This window comes from Cornus florida, unplaced genomic scaffold, assembly GCF_030987335.1.
Source record: "Cornus florida cultivar Cherokee Brave unplaced genomic scaffold, ASM3098733v1 CherokeeBrave_3.0.0_Hap2_Chr04, whole genome shotgun sequence".
NCBI lineage: Eukaryota > Viridiplantae > Streptophyta > Magnoliopsida > Cornales > Cornaceae > Cornus > Cornus florida.
The window spans coordinates 1,843,719-1,865,951 of NW_026775574.1; the positions used below are offsets into that span (position 1 = coordinate 1,843,719).

The following is a 22,233-nucleotide window of genomic DNA, read 5'->3' on the forward strand; positions in this document are numbered from 1 at the left end:
AATGTCTCCCATAACATGACAGGTCTGACCTTAAAGATTAGCTGACCAAACATGCCTACCTTTTAGTTTTGGACACTATATATACATACATATTATATATATTAAGCCATTAAAAACTGGAAACACTTACCCTACCAACCATATAATAACTCCACATGCTAAAATATTTATTGATGAAACCATGAGGGTGTGTCCAAGTACAGTACACAAATCATCACCAAATTTAACATATAAAGCCCAAGACAACATCATGAGAATGTGGCTGGAAACCAAAAGGTATGAACTATATACATACCTCATCATGATCAAAGTGACCCCATATAAAATCCTATCACCCTCCATAAATATATATCCTATCCCTCCTTTTCTCTCTATTCACAGAAAAAAAAAAAAAAAAAACACTGCCCAACTTAATCGAACTGAAGAGAAAGATGACAGTAAAGACCATATGACAACATACAAATAATTATGGACCCTTCTTAAATAGCGGTTGCCTTGGCCTTGCTCGATCGGCTCCGGTGGTGGTGTTTTCCATGGCGGTGGTGGCTTCCCCCAAATGTAACTGGGTCGAAACCTCGGAGGTGCTGAGCTTCCTCGGGATCAATCACACATTCAGATGGAGGAGCCTTGTACCGAGTTTTGTCATAACAATAGGAATATTGCATGTGCTTCTTTCTGAACTTCTCCATTTTGGTCCTTTGTTCTCGAGTGATGATACCGTTAGGAATTGATTCAGAATTCGGGGCATTGTCGCACTTGGATGACTGTTCGATCGGGTCAACCGCGCATCCATGTAGAACAAGGTCCGAGAACTCGGAGATATAAGGAGCATACTTGTAATTGACTCTGTATCTTCCACCATTTGTAGCCCAATCAGACCCATCCCATATTGTTGCATACAAAGACATTGGCTTGGAGGGGAAATCCCCACCAATTGCTTCTGTCCTTTTGATTTCTCTTATGGGAATGTTGTCAACATAAAATCTGTTTCCGGAGGAAAAAAAAAACGTGAAAATAACAAAATTAAAGATGGCTGAGCAAAAACCTGGTTTCATCTTAGTTGTTTGATCTTAAAACACACAGGACTGTGAAGGGGCAGTTACTATCCATGAAGTATCAGTAAGAAAAATCTCACTCCCCTCTCTCTTTCTACACACACACACATATATTTGTATTATAGAACAGGAAAAAATATAGCTAATGTTCATTTACCACTTATTTGATACAGAAGAAAATTATTTAGACGGAAAATCCTTGATTATTGTAAAAAATCCAAGATTGTTTTTTTTTTTTTGGATTGTTGAAGACATAGTTCACATCACAAAACATAGATAAATATAATGAACAAAACGAATCTAAATATTATGGACAGTGAAAAACCATTAGATAATGGGTCAACCAGACAGTATGATCCATAACATAATTGCTCAACCAGAAAATTATTCTGTTGTGTTATAAGACTACCATACTTGATTAGAAACCTAAAAACAAATAAATTTGAATGCCTTATTAAAAAAATAAATAAATAAATAAAATACAGTTGTCTGATAAGATTAGACAAAAGGCAATTACAAAGGAATTACAATATCCCAACTAGATTACAAATTATGAAGATAGCAGATAAAAAACCCCCTTACAGAGACTAAAAGTATGCTTTTTAACCAAAATTAGAAGAATTTTAGATATATAAGTTGATGTAGAAGAATAGAAACTGAGTTTCAAGTTTTCATCAGAAAAGGGAGATGTGATTGTTCAATAAAACAAAGGCATCCACCAATATAAAAGGCCTAAAAATAGAAAGCATGCTCCTACCCTATAACTGAGACACCACTTCATAAACCCCTAAAACAGTTTTAAAACACACACACACACACAATAGTACATGAGAGAGTATCAGATAAGCTTAAAAATGAAAAATAGTCCACAGTATCTGATGAAGGAAAAGCTGTTCAGAAACAAAGGTTTTAACCAAAAAGAGAAAAAATATAAAGAACCCTAGATTTTTTTTTTTGGGGGGGGGGGGGGGGGGGGTTGGAGGCTTACATGATTTGATTCTCAGTCCAGAGAATGCTGTACTGATGGAAATCTTCAGAAGGATCAAACCAGAGGCCATATCTCTCTTCCCTCCCAATATTTGTGCTTCCATTCCCATAAATATTAGTCTGAATCCTCCAGTCTTTGCCTCTGATGTTGCCTAGAAACTCAAAATCCAGCTCATCATGGTTCTTCTCAAAAATGTCTCCATTTGACATCTGTAATCAAGGAAAACAAACTTCAAAACAAAGACAGGACTGATTTGATGATTAAAACGCTTCTCACGAAATCTGGGTATGATTAAGTAGATTCAAGAAATATGTTAAACATCCATATGGGTATTGATTAATCCGATCATATATTCTCAACTGAAAATGACTAATTTGTCTAAGAACACATTGAAGGTGTGATCGATTCAATCAGATTTTTTTAGCAGAGTTTCGATTATAAACTATAAAAAGAGACTTGTAAGAAGTACTCATGCGTGAATGCTCTGAAAAACTTGTAAAATTAGCATACAGTGAAAATTTGGTAGGAATTTCATATGGGTGTGATTAAATGAATCTATATATATCAGTCCTCAAAAGTTTTCAGACTGAGTTTTTTTAATTAAACCGTCTGGGTGTGAAGGGTTTAATTATTTCCAACATAAAAACAAATTTTATTACCTTAAAATGGAGAAAATTAATATTATGATTTAATAGACTAGATTTATAGAATGGATAACTCACATAAAACGCAACAACAACACCAGCTGTGTAATCTGCAGGGAGTTTGATAGAAGCACTGAAGAACCCATGAAGGTAAAGGTCATGAGACACAAAACCAGAGCCTGCGTATTCCCAAAAAAAAAAAAAAAATTAAATAAATAAAAATAAAACAAAACATTCTGGGAAAATAAAAAAAATCAAAGCAAAAAAAAGGCTGAAGAAGATGAAGAAAGTATGACCTGTTCGTTCACTTAGAGAGAGATGAACCGATTTACCATCTCTAAGCACCATGAGATTATCGTCGCCAAAGAGCTGCGAATACCCTTCGTCGAATGACAGTATCGGTAGGTTTCTCGAAGACCCAGAAGCCAAAACAAGAACAGAGCATAACACAAGGAAAATGAAGCCCAGATGAGAATCCACCATTTTTTGGTGTTGTAATCTTCAAAAGCTCAAGTTACACAGATTCTCTTCTCTGGGTCTCCCTTAAATGTTCAAGAAGAGTATCGAAGAAGGGAATGAGTGGGAGAGAAATGAAGAAATGTGTCTCATCAATCTCTAGAACAGTGAGAGAGAGAGAGAGAGAGAGAGTGTGTGTTTGTGGAAAGGGTATTATGAAGAAAGAAAGGGGAGGTGGTCATTTTATTGGTGGTGAGAGGGGTCGAGCTGTTGACAATGTAGACGCATTTTCTGAAACTACTTTTTTATTTAATCAATCAGAAAAAAAAAAAAAAAAAAAAAAAAAAAAAAAAAAAAAAAAAATTCAATTAGTTGCTTGTTACTGTCGATAAACCTTTTTTTTGTAGAAATAATTAATATTTTTAGGGTTTCTCACTTTCCCCGTGAAAGAACTAGCCGAAAGTACTTTGTCAACTTGTCTCATTTCACTTTCCACCACTTAATTTTATCATTTTACCACTATTCCTACCATTTTTTGAAATATTTCATATGTATGCCCCTTAAAATTACATTCCGTTACTTTTCAATGGCATTAGTTTATAGACATGGTAAATAATATCTGATGGGTTAGTATGATATTTATATATTCATTGCTAATGGTGAAGTGCTCCAAATTTTATGTAGATACGTTAACTACTTTTTCTTTTTGAAAAGTTTAAAATTTTATCCGGAGAGAATAATAACAACTGTCACACATGTCGTATGCTACTGTTAAGTTTCAATAATGTCTTTTTTACAATAAAGTTCATGTTATTCAACACCTATGATCCCACCCACAACATTTGCATGACTGATGCTAACATTTATCTACTTTAACATACGCATTTTTTGTGACTAAAAAGTTCTTTCCATCAATGAACACAAGAATTATTTCAACTTATATGCTTAAGAGAAATAAATTGTTATAATACTATGTAATAGAAAGATATATATATATATATGTGTGTGTGTGTGTGTGTGTAATGTTGTTAATACAAATTGACCTCGCTTGCTTTATTTTTACAATGAGTTTTGGCACTTCAGCCCTCATTGAAGACTTTAAATTGAGTATGAATATGATTGATGTCTTCAAGAAGAGATAAAGTAGGAAAATTATTACAAAAGCCAACCAATAATAAAATATAAAACGAACAGAAACGAACAGTGGGGCTGACCTGAAAAATGAAAGGTATAAATCATTAGGGCAAAAACAATGAAATATAAATACTTTTTGGGGGCAAAAAGAGGTTTCACTTTTAATTAATTATATATATTTTTTAATTTGCATAAACAAAGAAGAAAAAAAGACACTCGTTGCATTCCTGACCAGGTAACCGCCCCAGGCGCCGTCCCTTTATAGGTGGGTTGTGGTAAATTCCTAAAAAACCCTCACTTTTTGGCAAATCCACGGAGGATTTGCCACTATCAAGGAACGTGACCCAAGGGATATAAAGCGGAGCGAAAACGGGAGCCTGAGCTCTCAGACAAAATTGTTTCATAAATAATAAAAATTAAAAAAAAAATACTGGGAGTAAAAATACACGCATAAGAGCAACACGAGAAGAACTGTGTGACTGTGGCAGTCAAATAAAATCATAAAGGGCATTTAATGGAATAAAAAGTGGAGTAGTGTGGGGTACAGGAAGAAGACGCTCGAGTGGGCCACCACCTAGTGTAGCTGATTGACACGTGTACGAAAATCTGGTGACTCACATAATAAATCGGTGATTCGACGTGTCTCTTCTATATATATATATATATTAATATAACTCTGCTTTGTTTTTTTTATTGCTGACGGGACATCTTGTTCCCTCCACATCATCACCAACTAGCCGTTGCCTTTTGTCCCCACATGGACCCCACTATGCATAGAGAGGAGAAGGGCGTAATTTATGGGGCCTTTACTGCGGAGTTAACGGCGTCCATCGTGGGGTAAATTCCGTTAAAAGTGAAGACAGGAGGCTCATAACGTCCGTCGAGAACGGCGTCACTCTCATGGGTGGGCTCCACATTTCACTTGCGACTTTGTGAGAAAAAAAAAAGCAAGACATAATTAATTTTTTTCTCTCTGAGATATGGTGAAATTTGTACGGAGTATTTATGAAAATCACCAATTAAAATATTAAAATATTAATTAAATGAGAAACTAACAGTAGTGTCATAAATTTTGTTTCTTCAATCATTATTGAGAGGTGGAAAAAAAAAATTGTTTAGAATCATAACGTCTATAAAGTCGTTGGTAGTAGTAATTTATGTTTTATCAGTATTATATGTTTGATGTTTCTTTTCACTTCCATTAGCAAGTATAACTTATTCTTCACACTAGTTTTTTGATAATTTTCTCATTGCATTTTATTTTGTTTTTCTAATATCATGCTATCTTTAATTAGTTGTTCTTTTTTTTCTCATTTTATTATATATATTTTTAAAAAATTTATTATATATATTTTTAAAATTTTACAAGTGTTTGTTGATCAAATAATTAACTAAGACTTCTCATTCAAGGTATCATAGTCATTTTTTCCTTAACTAACTCACTATGTTTAACTTTTAAAATCAATTTGATAACTCCATTCCATATTACAGTATTTTTTATCGTCCTCTCCATTTCTTATATTTATTGTAACTAATCATCTTCATTTGACCGGCAAATTAGATCTTTAATGTATGTCTAAATCATTTAAGTCTACTTTTTCGATTTTTCTCACCAAAGTCTATTATTATTATTATTATTATTAGAGCAAATTTCTCAAAACCCTCAAAACTATTAAAATGTGATCATAAAATCCCAACCAATTTTAAAAACACTCAACAATATAACAACATTATCATTTTACCCCAACTTTGGTAATTGGCCCCGTTAACCTAGCGCGTGTTTAACAAATGCTTTGACAAATTGACTTTTGTGACGAAAATACCCCTGTTGTCACATATGCCAAACAAGTAATGTGTATTTAAATGTGTTATACCGAAAATACCCCCAAACTTGTAATAGTAAAACACACCCACAGTGTCATCGTTTTAGTTCATCTTCTTTCCTCCATTAGTCTAGGATGAGGTAGCTGGTTATGGGTTTGGTCATGGGTTTAGGATGTCCACGAAACCCATTTCAGTCCGATGCATTTCTTTTCCGCCAAACCCACTTCCGACAACGTGATTTACTAATAATTCAGCATTATTTATTCGAATTTCCTTCTATAAACATATGATCAGAGCTCACGTGTTCATTTGAAGAAGCCCTTGAAGTCAAATTCAATGTCATTATCATCCAAGTTCTTCTTCAACCTCCGTTTCGACCCACTCACTGAGTTGACCCAGTCCCACTCCGGAAAGAAATCCCCTACATAAAACTCGGCAAGCAAAGCCTGCGTTTCCATTAAAACACCCACCAACTCGCTTCTTTCGCTCACCAGCTGAATCACCTAACTCGTCCGTGAATCACTTCCCGAACGCCACTCGGCACAGTATGTTGTTCGCCAAGATGAAGAACAACTCGCTCATGTTGATGTTGGACCCAGACTGAGTTAACACGGTGGAAATCGACCTGTTCACCTCCTCTTCCCGGACAAGTTGGTATGAGTTGACTCATTTTGGACTCAGTAACTCTGCGACACAGATCTTTCTGGCTTGGCGCCAATATGGGCCGTAAGGGGAGAACGTGACGTCGGAGCAGTCGAAGGAGAGGTACTAAGCTGCGACGAGTTGGGGGTGATTCGAGAAGACATGGTCGTGGGTTTTGAGGACGAGTTAGGCGAGTGGAGCGGAGGAGATAACAAGGGTGGGGACTCGGCCGAGTTGGAGGTAGATGATGGGTCCGAGTTTGCGAGCGAGTTGGGCGAAGGCGTGGTGGGGCATGTCGGTGAGAAGGTGGAGGTGACCGATAATCCCCTCATCACCATCACTGTCATTATCATCATCGTTTGCGCCACCGTCTATATTCAATCTTGAGCTCCTCTCGGTATCCCTATCTCTAACCCTAGCCCTAACTTCATGCTCCTTTTTCTTCCCTTTATCTGAATTGTCCTTATTCTAACCGTTATTCTTTCTACGTCGGCCACTGGACTCGCGACGAGGGACAGACCCGGATGGCTCGTTCATTGATTCCATCGGTGTAGAAGACAAAGAAGGCAATGAATTTTTGGTACGAGAAGCTCTGGAACGAGTAGAGGTCAACGAAACAACGACTGTGTTGGCGGTGGCAGTGGCGGGGACTGAAGACGAAGTTGCAGAGAGACGAGTTTTTTTCCTCGAACGGGTGGCGGGACCAGAAGATGAAGATGAAGGGGCTGATGAATTGGCCTCCTCTCGCTTCCGGCGCCGAGTTTCCATACAAAACCCTGATCCCTCAATTACGATTCTGCTCGCTGATAAACGGCGATCAAGAAATTGTCATCGTATCAAACCCTAGAATTCAAATTCAATCATTTTCTAATAAATTGTTATAGAAAATTTAGCAAATCAGGTCGATGATTCACAAAACTCCCAATCGCAAATCTGATCATGCGAATTGAATTTTAAATAGAATTGAAAACTATTGCGATTGACTGATGACTATTGTTGGTGGTGGTGTATTTGTTTTTCTCTCTATATAATATACGACTATCTTGTAAGCTTGGGTGTGGTGAATACTTCTCTGGTTCAATTCTTGTAACCCAATTCTTGTTGCCGAGCTAGAGAGAGAGAGGAGTGACGACGTCGTTTGAATTTAATATTGTACTCACTGTTAGGTACACTGTAGAGGATAATATTGTAATTTCAAAAATATGATTTTTTGGTTTTTTAAATAAAAAGAAATATAATAAGGATAATTTAGTCATTTCACATATCCTTAATGGCGAATTGCCAAAGTTGGGGAAAAATGATAACGTTGTTATATTATTAGGGGTTTTTAAAACTGATTGGGATTTTATGATTACTTTTTAATAATTTTGAGAGTTTTGAGAAATTTACCCTTATTATTATTATTCTTATTATTATTATTCAGACAAAGTCTACTATTTCATTAGCGATCTTATATCTCTTCTACTCAGTCCACTCCCTTCATGTATAATACCTAACGCATTCTATTATGAAACATAATTGGTCTTATTATTCAATTAACAAAAATGCTCACTCCAGCAGCCACTTTAAATTAATCAGATAAACAGTAAATACAATTGGCTTTTCCTTGTAATTAATTACTCTGCATCCCAAATAAAGTAGTATAAAAAATTGGAGGACATTTTTCTGGCTTATATATTTTTGTTGTTGAAATCTGTGCACCTGCCTGGGAAAGGTCTCAAGGTTATGGTGTGTGTGGCCGTGTATGCATGCTTTTGGGTACAAATTAGCTGATTTTGGGAGTAGCTAAGTTACATCATTTTTTTTTAGCGAGTGTTGTTTTTATATTTTAAATGCACTCTCATTCCGACTCTATGCACACAATTTTACTTTAATTTTTATTATTTATAATTTAATTTTGTCGCTTTTAAATTCGATCGTGATTTTACTCTACTTATGGCTAAAGTGCGCGGATAACTAGAACCAGATTCAACTGGCATTGGGGAACCTGGGATCCCTAGGTGCGTTGGAGCTAGGTGAGGGCTGATGTCATTCTACCTGTGGTTTGATGCACGTGACCTGCAGATTCAATACACGGGGCCAACCTGCAGATTTACAATGTCTAGTCAATCATCCCACCCTTTCCATCAATACTGGTGTATTTGGCTTCTGCATGCGCCCTCTACTTCTATATATGGGACCCACTAGTGAAGTAGTACAAAGACTAACACACTGAAATTACAGGCCAAACAAAAAAAACGGGGGCATCGAAAGTCAGGCATGAATTAAACATTTTAACTACACATAAATTTCGTCTGCCCATCAGTTTACCGTTACATTAATACTTTATTGACTATTCAGCACTAGTCGTTAGTTGTAACGTGACCACACTTGGACTAAACTCCATCATTTTTTTATCTTTTCTGAAAAAAATCCCAACTACACTTCATATAATTGATCATCAACCACAGGATGAAATTTGGCGCTGATATACGAATATTTTGGTGCTGATATAGGAATATTTTTCGTATCGATATCTTAATGATTTAGTATTTTTGATAAATTTTATAATATCAGATTTTAACTTTCTACATCTACTTATCTAATTTTTAATCCTTTTTATTTTGTAAAATAAAAAAAAAATAAAAAAAAACCTTCACTCTCGTCAAATTAATTTTTAAATGGTTTCAGAATTATTGGTCTCAATCGATCATCGCTGAACATGTAATTATAAATTTACATAAAACTTACATATTTTCTATACATACAACTATTTATGTGTCTATTGGTGATTGACAAGAGGCCATTGGTCTTGAGACCATGTAATAATTTCTGGAGTGTTAAAGTTTATGTTAAGAGTTTGTTGTAGAGATGCATTTCAATCATCAAAAACAGTTGGTCAGTGCAATTTTTATTTAAAAACTATATTAACCAGTCAAAAATTATTTATTATTATTAAATATTATATATATATATATATATATATATATATATATAAAGGAACAATAGGGTAAAAAGTAGGGACTTTTACAGTAAAGTGGTCTTAGTGTAGGTATATTACCCATAACCAAACGTAGTTTGCATATTTACAAATACATGAACCAAGTTCTATTTTAGCCCTTTATTAAGCTGAATTTATATTCTCACCCCTAAGAGTTTAATTTATGCACAATTTATCCAAAGAACAACTTATTCAAGTATTAGAATTTTGTCAAACAGCACTTAGGAACTGCTACATAGCGCTAGAATTAGGAGACACAACACGTAGTCTACAAAAAAGAATTTAAGAATTTAGATCTAAAATTATATTAATACAAAATATTTTAGAAGTTAGATGGCAACGATTTTAGTTTATGAATATATTTGACTTTAATAATTTAGATATTTCTATAAAACGATTAGGAGAAAATTTAGATTATATTAAAAAACAAGTAATTCAGAATTCTAGTCCAAATAATTTAGACAATAAGATAATATTAGTCGCAATTAAAGATATTAATAGTGATATTAAAAATATTGCTGAAAACCAGAAAATAATCATAGGCTCTTTAAAATCCCTTAAAACCGATATCCAAAAATTATTACAATAGTTTTATGAGCACCAGTAGTCCTGAATATTTAACCGCGTTAGCTGAACTTTACAAAATTGATAAAGAACCTATAGGATTTACTAGCTTTAAAACAGATGTACAGTCTACTAATATACACATTAGACAAAATAACTTTTTAATTCAATTATTACTTCAGTTATCTGATAAAGTTAATAAACTTGAAGAGAAATTAGAAGTAATACAAGAAAGTATTCCCAGAGAATCTTCAAAAGAATTATCTGAATTATCAAATAAAATAAAAGAAATAAAATTGTCAGTTAATAACCAGTACTCTCCTACAACAGCCAAGCGTGTAAATTTATTACAACTTCAACCTCATAAGCAAATACCACAATGGTCATTATCCTTAGAAAAGCCAAAGAAATAATAAGAGTAGAAGATTTATATGATAATGAACATGATGCTAAAAAAATATATCGAACAAGGAATGAAGAAGGTAAAAAATAAAATTAATCTTTATTCTAATAATTTATTAGATTTTTAGAGCAAGATATATAATCATTTTAGCTAAAGAAAAATAAGTGCAGTTAACAATCAAGTTATTTTAGACCTTATAACACCAGAAGCATGCCAAGAACTAAATGATAATAATTTAGAACTTATGCATTTAGGCGTCATAATGATAGGATTAGTAGGATTAAATAGAGCAGAAACCAGAACTAGAACACTTGCTTATATTTATGATGATCGATGGAATAACCATCAACAAGCTCAAATAGCCAGCGCCGAAATAGACTTAGCCGACAATGCCGCAATAGTAGGATGTATTCCCAATTATACGATGACTACTAGAAAATTTAGTAAACATATTAAAATAGCTATATCTACAAAAGGATATAATATGACAAGACAATTTGAAAATCTATTAGTTAATACTTTATTTATGGAAAAGGCAGTTAATCAGTATAACTTAAAGTTTAAAGCCCAATTTAGTGAAATAATTAAACATTTTAGTAGCAAATATGTCCAGATGATAGAAGCCAGAAAAGTAAGTAGTATTACCCATGAATGAATCGAATGGAAATTACCTAAGCTTACTACTACACCTAAAAAGATTCCCGAAAATAATATGATATATGTTTCAAATAACGAAGATGTTAGCATAAAGTTTAATAATTATAAAAAACAAGACAATTTAGTTGATGATACTCAAGAAGACTTTTTAACTACACTAATAGAGATAGAATCTCCTGAAGAAATAAATGTCCTTTATGATAGATTAGAAGATGAAATTCTAGATAAAATAATATATGATTTTGATAATTTAGAATTAGAAGCATTGCAAGACAAGTATCCAGAACCTAAATACCAACTTATCGAGAGTATTTATTTAGGACAAGGAAATAATGACGATATAAAGAAAAATATTATAAGTGTGGGATTTGAATCCTTTTATACAGCATTAGATTTAAACACAGTAAAAGAATAGTTAAATGTAATAGAACATAGAGAAGGGAAAGCACTAGAAGCATCAAAATCTCATTCAATCAACCAAGAAATGAGTGACCAAAGAAAGAATAACACCTTAGGTAGTAATACCTTAAGTGATGATTTTACTACTGGACAAAGATTAAATCTCTCACGAGAAACTTATGTAAAAAATAGAAATATACCAGATATGTACACCTTAACACAATATCATAGACAATATGAAAATATACCAGCACAATCATCAGGAACAATATTAGACATAGCAAGGCACGATCCCCAAGACTGAGCAAAGGTAATCGAAGCTTGGGAACAAGATTGTATTAGGCAATCTATTTTGACCAATTTTGACAATAGAACTCAAGCCTTAACCTATTGTGAAACCTTATTAAGAGGAACCATTCATGACTAGTGGCAAGCTTATAAAGTAATTTATCCAAATGATTATGCCATCTTACATGATAATTTTACCATTCAAGGCTTTACAAGCCTCATTAAAAAGGTATTAATTGGTGAAGACAGATTATTGGATGACACCTTAATAAAACAAAACGAAGCTTTACGTAATTTAGAATTACTACAGATTTGTGACTTTAGATACATAAAACCCTATACCAATAAGTTTTTTGAGTATTTTGCAGCCACTGGTAAAACAGGTGATAAAACATTACTCGATCGATACCTTCAGAAGTTACCTGGAAGCGTAGGAGCTAAAATATGGAAAAAACGGTTAGAAAACCCTAGACGCAATACTCTAACCATAGGAGATAGAGTTAATCATGTATATAACATGTTAAAAGCAGAATGTCGACAACGTAAAGAGTCTAAACAAATTAAAAAATAATTTTATTATACGTGTAGACAAATAGATTTTCCATCCCAATATAGGCGTATGCCTCAGAAAAATTATAATTATAAGCATAATAAACCTAAAAAATATAATTTGCGTAAAAGCAGAACCTACAAGAACTTTCGTAATAAAAACCCCTATGTTAGAACTAACCCTAGGCAATTCAGAAAGTGGCCTTGGTATAAGAAGCAAAAGATAAATAAAGATAAAAAAGACAACAAAGATAAGGATAATAAGGTGAACACATTACCCACAAAAGAAAGACATTGCAAATGTTTAATTTGTGGAGATCCAGGATACATTCGACCAAATTGCCCTCATCGATACAAACAGAATCCTATTAAAAGGATACAAGAAAATATCAACATACTTGAAGATATTGAAGAACAGATAGAAGAATTATATGAACTAGAAAGTATTTATGACTCTGACGATGATAATGAAAGTATATATAGTATCGAGAGCTTAGATAGTAACTTTGATAATGATGAAGACTTTGAACAAGGGCTTCATTCACTAGAAGATTTCGTTCACACTATAAGTAATCCCTCATGACTTTGAACAAGGGCTTCATTCACTAGAAGATTTCGTTCACACTATAAGTAATCCCTCATGTCAGTATACTTTAGTTAATTTTCAATTTTCTTCTTATAATTGTAAACAGTGCAATACATCTATTAAAAATGGTCATTACTGTGAAAACCATTGTAAAACTTTATTATGTTATAATTGCTACACAAAATATGAAGATACGCAAGAAGATATTTTAGTCGAATCTATAAATTCAATATATAAACCATCTGGTCTAATTCAATTCCCAGTGACATTAGAATTTAGAGAAAAATTAGTTCAAACCTCAGCTATGCTTGATACCGGAGCATCTAAAAGTATAATTCAAAAACATTTAGTCCCAGACGAAGCCTTAATAAAATTAAATTATAATGATAACATGAGTCAGTATAATAATGAAAAACTTCCAATAACCCATTGTGTTCAGAACATTCCTATATTAATTAATAATGAAAAGTTTGTTTTACCCCAGACTTACGTAGTTAATAATATTCCTAGCATCTTTGATTTTATCTTAGGATTAAATTTTATAAACTCACTTACCGGAGGATTTATGTATACCCCTACAGGTTTACAATTTTTTAAGAAATGAACCTTTATTCCATCTAGAAATCCTTATATTCCTAAAAAAGATAAAGGAGTCATTACATATGTTAATACTCTACCTATGATAGATGAAACAACCAAAAATTTATTTGATGTATCCGAATTTTTAGAAGACGTTTCAGAAGCCTTAATGTTTCTTAGTCATCTTGAGGAACCAAAGATTTTCCTAAATAATAAAGCTATATTAAAAAACCCCAAACTAAACATTGATAATCTTATAAGATTAGCTGAAACCATAGAAATTTTAGGTGAAGATCCCCAGAAACACTGGTATAAAAATAAAATTGAAGCAAAATTAAATAAAATAAATCATTTTATAACTATAAAGACACAAGATAATCTTCATACCTTAGACGATCAAGAAGAATTCCAAAGACAAGTTAAAGAACTGTTATTACTAAAAATAATAAGAAAAAGTAATAGTAGACATAGGAGTCCAACTTTTATGGTTAGAAATCATGCCGAAATAAAAAGAGGAAAGACTCGTATGGTTATAAATTATAAAAGATTAAATGATAATGCCTATGATGATAGTTATAAAATCCCTAATAAAGATGTTTTAATAAATCGAGTCTAAGATAGAAAATGGTTTTCTAAATTTGACTGTAAATCAGGATTTTGGCAAATCCGTATGGCTGATGAATCCATTAAATGGACAGCGTTCACATGTCCTGAAGGACATTATGAGTGGTTTGTTATGCTTTTTGGATTAAAAAATGCGCCACAAGAATTTTAGCGTAAAATGGATACTATATTTAATAAACACTCAAAATTCTGTTATGTTTACATCGACGATATCTTAGTCTTCAGTTAAACTAAAGAAGAGCATAGAAAACATCTTGAAATTATATTCAATGAATTTATAACACAAGGACTCATTATAAGTTGTAAAAAGATGATATTAGAAAAACAAGATATTGAATTCTTAGGTTTATACATAAAAGATGAAAAAATAGAATTGCAATCCCATATTGTCAAAAAGATTCTAGACTTTCCTGATAAATTAGAAGAAACCAAGTTGCTACAAGCATTTTTAGGATTATTAAACTATGGTCGTAATTTTATTCCCAAATTAAGACAATTAGTAGGACCTTTATATTCAAAATTAGGAAAACATGGTCAAAAGTATTTTAATACCCAAGATATGGAGTTAATTAAGAAAATTAAATCTTTAGTCTCTTAGTTAGAACCTTTACAACTCCCACTTGAAAAAAGTTATCAAATTATTCAAACAGATGCATCAGCTCAAGGATGGGCAGGATTACTTCTTCAAAGACCAACAAAAGAATCTTCTCGAGATGAAGAACAAATTTGTCGCCATGCTAGTGGAACTTTTAATAAAACACAATCTATTTTACCCTCAACAGACTTAGAAATTCTAGGAGTAACCAACTCTATTGAAAAATTTCAGATATTCCTTGATAAAGAATTTCTTATACGAACAGATTGTGATAACATAGTTAAATTTGCAAATAAAGCAAAACAACAGCGGAAGTCTGCTAAGAGATGGATTTCCTTTATTGACTGTATTACTGGAAGAGGTTTTAAACCGATATTCGAACATGTCAGAGGAAAAGATAATTATTTAGCAGATATTCTAACTCGTTTACTAATCGATTGTTAAATTTTGCAGGAATGGAGATCAAGAGCAACAATAGCTATAACCTTATACTAGGCACTTCTAATCCTCTTTTAATTATCCAAAACCCAGCTCAGCAGTTCCGCGCTAAACATAATCTTTTTCCTGACCAAAAACTTATTTTAGATAATATTTGGTTTTCTAGACACAACCCCGATAGAACCCTCGTCAGAAATTTAAATACCTTAAGTGAATATTTTGTATCAACTAATACAGCATATAAGAATTTACAAAAGGAGCACGAGATTCTTATATCTCATTATAAAAAGTTGAATTTAGCCTATCAAAGATCAACAGAAAACCCCACAGAACTAACCATTTCCGAACAAATAACTAATGAAGATGAAAATCTTTAGAAAGTTCAATTTTTGCAGATACAAACCAAGCATGCTAAGCTTCTACCCCTCTTTTCCCCAACTTACAGAGAATCCTAAGACAACAAGTTGAGCTCTTCCCTGATGATCTCAAAGACCTTATCCTTGAAGAGATTAAGTCTGATGGTTTCATCGAATGGGTTGATATCCAAAACTACCTCAAAATAACAGTCCACCCAAAGGAACCCGATATAACTATTTTTTCCTACGATTTATACAAACACGCACCCAAATATCTATGTCCGTTATCTTGTTAGATGTAGATCCTATTTTCTTTATTCCTTTTGAAATAACTAGAAAAACCCTTTTCTCTACCAAAACAACCATTTGTTATTTAAGCAAGCTGTTAGAATTAGAAATGATCTACAGTGTCACAATACCCAAGGATACGCCTTTAGAATATCTTAATTCTCTGTGTAATTTTCCCAACCGTTTAAACCAAGCCATCGCCTTCGAACAAAAAATAACCCAGAGTTTTATACCAGAAAGTCCAATTCTCCTTTAAATCCACAGTACTCCCCCAGAATGGGTAAAAGATGGAACGATAATTTTGGGACAGCATCAAGTTTACATTCATTTTGATCCAACTGAAGTCAAGATTCTAACACGACCTGTTGATTTCGCAAATAACTTTCGTGTTGAAATTGACCCTACTACCTTTAACCATTTGGTGTACTATAAAGCTTATCGACAAATTACCAAAGCTACAATCCTGGTTTCAGACTCTACGATCATAATATCAATATAGAAAATTTTGTTATGGCAAGAATTCCTTATGTCATTAAGTCTCCTCCAGAGATTGAGATATCCCCGGAAGTTGAAGAAATAATAAACGAGGAAAAGATGCTGTTAGAACAGCTTGAACTGGCCTACAGAAATGAAGAAACTAGGTCACCAGACAGCACTGATGAATATCTGGTCCGCATGCACAGAGGAGATATCTCACCAGCTAGCCCAACCGATAGAAATCTAGATAATATGCACGAATTTTGAGGAAAAGTAGATTCTCCACAGTCTAAAGATAAAGGCAACTTCAACATCCAAGAAAAAGTAAATCCTCAACAGTGTACAGTTAAAGCAGATCCACCGAAAACAGATTCTCAACAGCAAAAGTAGATATAATTCTTCAGAAGAAGATATCAACAGTTCAGCCATAATTTATGTCATCTTATCTCTAAAGCATCTTGAATCTCAACCATCCATGCAGCATCTTCAAACTCAACCGCCGATTCATCCCTCTCTTCTGCTATAAAAGAAGCCTCTCTGCTCAAGTAAAGATCATCGAGTTTTAGAGCAAACAAGTCTCAAACCATCAAGCATCCTAGCCTTCAGTTTCCAGTGTGTTTTCCTTTGTGACTTCCTTCAGTATATTTCCTTTGTAACATATAGTGTGAGAGTGTATCCATGTCTAAACAGTGTGTATCTATGTATATATTTTCCATGAAATAAATCATCCAGTTTGCTCATGTTCAACAAATTTCTTTTCCTTATTTAGTATTTTCAGTACTTTCGGGCAAAAGACTTCTGTCGACAAATAGATCAAATATATAGATTTTATTTAGCCAGACAGTGTAGATCCTAGAATTTTCACATATTCCAACCAGTACAAGCAGCCTTAGTTTAATTTAGTAATTTCTTCTGTGAGTTGACTCGAACTGTTGGCTTGTTGGCTTGTTCTTTGCCGGTGTTCAGGCGTTTTTACAGGGCGTTATCAGAGCGATATTAGGTTCGGCATTCATTTCTGTGATTTAATTATTAAATTGATTCTATGTTATTTTGCATGCTTCTATCCGGTCGGATCCGTCTCAATTTTGGTATCAGAGCTATACTGTTTCGTTAAATATAATTTATATATACGATCTTTTGTCTAAAGAAATCTATAAGTCTTTATTGAGCTACTGTATAATTTTAATATATATATTAAATATTTTGTTTAAAGACATTGCTGTACTTTTATTTCATGATCTAAGGCTTTTTGTTATATTAAAATATTACTTTGGGTCATTTAAGTATTATAAGTTCTTTTGTGGTATAAAGTATAAAGTGGAATCCATTTTAGAGAAATATTCTCTAGGTCAATCATTTTAGGAAAAATCAAGACTTTGTTTCCATTTTAGAGTAACATTTGGGCCTTAAGCCCATGTATTAGTAATTATCCCTAAAAAGTACTACTTATTTTCAGGGTAAAAAAAGGGTTAAATTTTCACTATTTTGTTGCTGAAATTTCATAATAAATAGTCTATGATAAAATGTCTTTATGTCACTTTTGGATATGGAGTTTTGGAGTCCAACTCATCACAGCCCACCAGCTGTCAAGAGGGGACGGGTTGTTATGGTTTTTTAAAAAACTGACGTGGCAAATAGATATGGATTTGCCATGTCAGCAGAGAACCACCTATTTTAGGTCTATCCATTCCTTTGGCACTTGGCCTCGATCACCTACCCACTCCACATGACAATGTGCTTTTGGTTCTCTATAATTGTTTGAGCAACAATGTGTGTTTTTTGGTTGGACTCATTGATTGTTATGGCATTTTTGTATTTTTCAATTTTTATAGTTATATTGTATACAAAATTAAGATAAAATAGAGTAAAAGAGATGTTTTCTTTTCAATTTTATTTTTTCGTAACGTTGTCTTTATTCTCGTGGTTTAATTGTTACCTAAAACTAAAAGTAAATATCAAAATCAATTAAAAGGCAAAAAGAACACTTTTAAAATAGCTGTGAAAAAAGTATTCTCTCTACATTGACTCTTTCAACCTCCACACCTTCAACAATTTGTAATTGCATCATCTATTTGTTTATTAGAAAGGACCTATTTGCCTTATAGTATGTTTAGGGTGGTATCACACCCTCATCTATATAAAACACTCTTTTAAGTTTTAATTTATGCAAATAAATCATTCTCGACACATTTAAGATAGAGTTTATTTAAATTGTTCTTATATACATAATTTACGTAGTATTTAAAATTACATATTTTGTGAAATAACGAAAATGGACACACAGCGAAATGATGTTGATCACATGAGGGGTGTGATATGCACTTTAAGCATATTATAAGGGTGTTTTTTATCCTTTAAAATAAAGACTATTGTTATATAAATAATATTCATTTACTTATAATGAATAAGTATCTTTAATTTAATTTTTTAATTATATTTGTAATGAAAAATGAGTACTATATGAAGTTTTAATTGAGAATAAATTTTTTATTTTTAATAATTATAAAAACAAGTGAGACTTTCATTACATGTGATATACTTTCCATTAATCTGACAACTGTGAGAACAAATTTTTTTTTTTACGATATTTTTTTTTTATCTCTATTTTATCAGGAAAAGAAATACATATATTAGAATTTTCTAACTTATAAATGTCATTAAGTACCAGGAAATGTGTAACTCTAGTACAGATAATACACTCTTAATATATAGAGAGAAATTTTTTATTACTAATTTTTTGTAAAAGTGAGTAAAAAATCCTTAAAAGTAGGTTAAATGTCCACATAACAACTTTATGCTATGAAATTATTAACATACATACCTCTTGGGAATTTTCAAAAGAGTAACAAAGCAAAACAAGTATAACTTTATATCAGATTTATGTTTGAGGGGTGTTTCAACACAATGTTAAAAGAATAAGGGAGTTATTAACACACTTTTTAAAATAGGTAATGAAAGTGTGTTATTATTAAAGTGTTTTCTGCATTTGATGGACCCTAAAACCTATTATGAGAAAATATTTTCTTATTTGTAGTACATATTCAATTTTTCTTTCAAAAGAAATAAAATAAAAAGGAAAATTAGAGTCACCAAAGAAGGTGTGTCTGATTTTAAGGACTAAATTGATGGCTCGTGAACCCTAGTGTCACGGGCCTAGAGATTTGGCGCAGCGGCACGGCCCGTGCGGCACCAAGGCGTTGCTTCAGCTCGCGCAAGCGCCCTGGTCAGCCACCACGACCTGCCCTCCCAAGGATACATGCTGACTGGTTTCGGCCTGCCATGGCCTCGTCAGGGGAACGGCTCCAGCTCCCGACCAGTTTGTGCAGGGATGGCCAACTCCCTTCTTCATAGTCAAGTCCAAGACCAGCGACAAGCACCTCGAACTGAACCGAGTCGACCTGCCTGAACTCTGAAGAGGTACCATCCTGTGCTCCTGCACGCCCCTTCCCTGGAACCATTCCCAGTCAAACTCTGCTCTTTGCCAACCAGCATGCGTGTCTTCCATCCTCCAAGCGTCTTAGGAATCACTTCGTGACATTCTCCCCCACCTAAATCCTGCGACGTCCTCGTCGCAGTGCGGCGCTTCACTACTGCGTCCACTCCCTTCCAAAGTCTGCCTCCATGCGGTATGCTCGCCTTCCCACCATCGCTTCCTTGTGCAGCTCCCTGCACTGCACTCGCCCAATGATAGGCCTCGGACCAAGGGGACGTCCACTCCTCAAGGACGTGACTCTTCTCCGTCATGCCGCCTCCGCGACATCCCGAGCAAGCAATGGCCTTCTGCCGACTTGATGCTCGCCCTTCACCATGGTTTGCATCACCCAAGGACTAAGCACGAACTTTGGTGCGCGCGGCCCTCCGGCCCTTCAATGCGCAACTTCAACGGACGCCTCTTCCTGGGGAGATGGAGGCTCTCCCCCCCAACTGCATTGATTCCTCCACATCGACGCAACTTCAATGCACCGTCTTCATTCTCTGACCCCTCCCGGACCGACAAGGGGGCACCCCACCGTGCTTTACCCCAAGTCCTGCTCTGATACCATTTGTCACGGGCCTAGAGATTTGGCGCAGCGGCACGGCCCGTGCGGCACCAAGGCGTTGCTTCAGCTCGCGCAAGCGCCCTGGTCAGCCACCACGACCTGCCCTCCCAAGGATACATGCTGACTGGTTTCGGCTTGCCATGGCCTCGTCAGGGGAACGGCTCCAGCTCCTGACCAGTTTGTGCAGGGATAGCCAACTCCCTTCTTCATAGTCAAGTCCAAGACCAGCGACAAGCACCTCGAACTGAACCGAGTCGACCTGCCTGAACTCTGAAGAGGTACCATCCTGTGCTCCTGCACGCCCCTTCCCTGGAACCATTCCCAGTCAAACTCTGCTCTTTGCCAACCAGCATGCGTGTCTTCCATCCTTCAAGCGTCTTAGGAATCACTTCGTGACACTAGGCTCAATCAATAGTAGGGTGGTGTCTTGAACAATAAGGTCAAGTATGAATGACACCCACAAATCAAAAACTTTGCGGTACAAAATCAACAAACCCTTTTTCTAAACTTTGTATGATTCCACCTGCCTACTCTTTTTTTGTGGATTTATTGTAGAAATTAAAATCAAACACTTTCTTCTCCATTACCACCTACCTGTCTGCCCCCGGGCCAACTCTAATTAGGCTAATTTTAGTCGATATATATATATATATATATATATATATATATATATATATATATATATATTGTTCAAAAAGTGTGTTTATAATTTTTTGAGGTAATTTCAGTTCATGGCGCAAATTAATTCGATTGGACATGAGTTTGCTTGTTTTAAGTTTGTTTTTGAATTGTGAAGTTTATATATTTTGTTTAAAGGAAGTACAACCTTTTTTATAATAAAAATTAAAAATGATTTTAAAAAATAAATATTAAAAAGTCTAATGTTGTATAAAAAGAATATAATTAAAAATGAGAATGTATGTGTCGATCTCATTCATCTCAACAAAATAAAATATTAATAATAATAATAATAATAAAAATAATGAATAATGAATAATGAATGAATGAGTAAAACTTTTTTTTCTCCATTAATATAATAATTAAAATAAAACTCTTTCCTCTCTCCCTCCCCTCTCCTTTTCATTTCTATTACACAAAATTAAAAGAAAGAGGAAGAAACATTTTTCTTTCCTTCTTGCCAACCCTCTTAATTTATTCTTCACTTCTTTTCTCTCTCTTTATTTATTTATTTTTTTTAATCCTACTTAAAAATAGAGCATAACATTAAAAGACCAGCTGCATATACCATATTGATATTTATGGTAATAAAAATGTGTAGGATTTAAGAATACCTAATACCAATCATGATCCTACAATAGAATCGACCAAATCTACCTACTCCAAAATTAAATAATTCAAATATCAACACTTTAGGTGGAAATTCCATATTCAATATTCATGAAGGTGTTACATATCATAAATGAGCAGTACTTAGTAATTATAAGAATCCAACTTTTTCTTTTTTCTTTTTTGGATTGTCTTGGCAATTGAAAGTGTAATGTAATAAATGACATTATTGTACAAAGCCATTTTTATTTTTTAAGGACCACACAAACACCTCAAAAACACACACTCACTTCCTCATTTGAGGATCATTTTATTTTGGGGAGACCAAACTTTTGACTTAAATGCCCAACTCAACCTAAAAGTAAAATGTGTGTGGATAT

The 22,233-nt window shown here is 33.9% G+C and overlaps 1 protein-coding gene across 1 annotated transcript; it reads right to left on the bottom strand.

Annotated features, from left to right (window-relative positions):
- Positions 1-381: 381 nt before the first annotated feature.
- LOC132302442 (probable xyloglucan endotransglucosylase/hydrolase protein 28) lies at positions 382-3,371 on the bottom strand. Its single transcript, XM_059799310.1, has 4 exons — positions 2,984-3,371; positions 2,766-2,866; positions 2,044-2,252; positions 382-984 (listed from the first exon to the last, which is right to left on the bottom strand). Exons 1-4 carry the CDS (start codon positions 3,168-3,170, stop codon positions 480-482), a joined length of 1,002 nt encoding a protein of 333 aa, XP_059655293.1. The 5' UTR covers positions 3,171-3,371; the 3' UTR covers positions 382-479.
- Between the last annotated feature and the right edge of the window lie 18,862 nt (positions 3,372-22,233).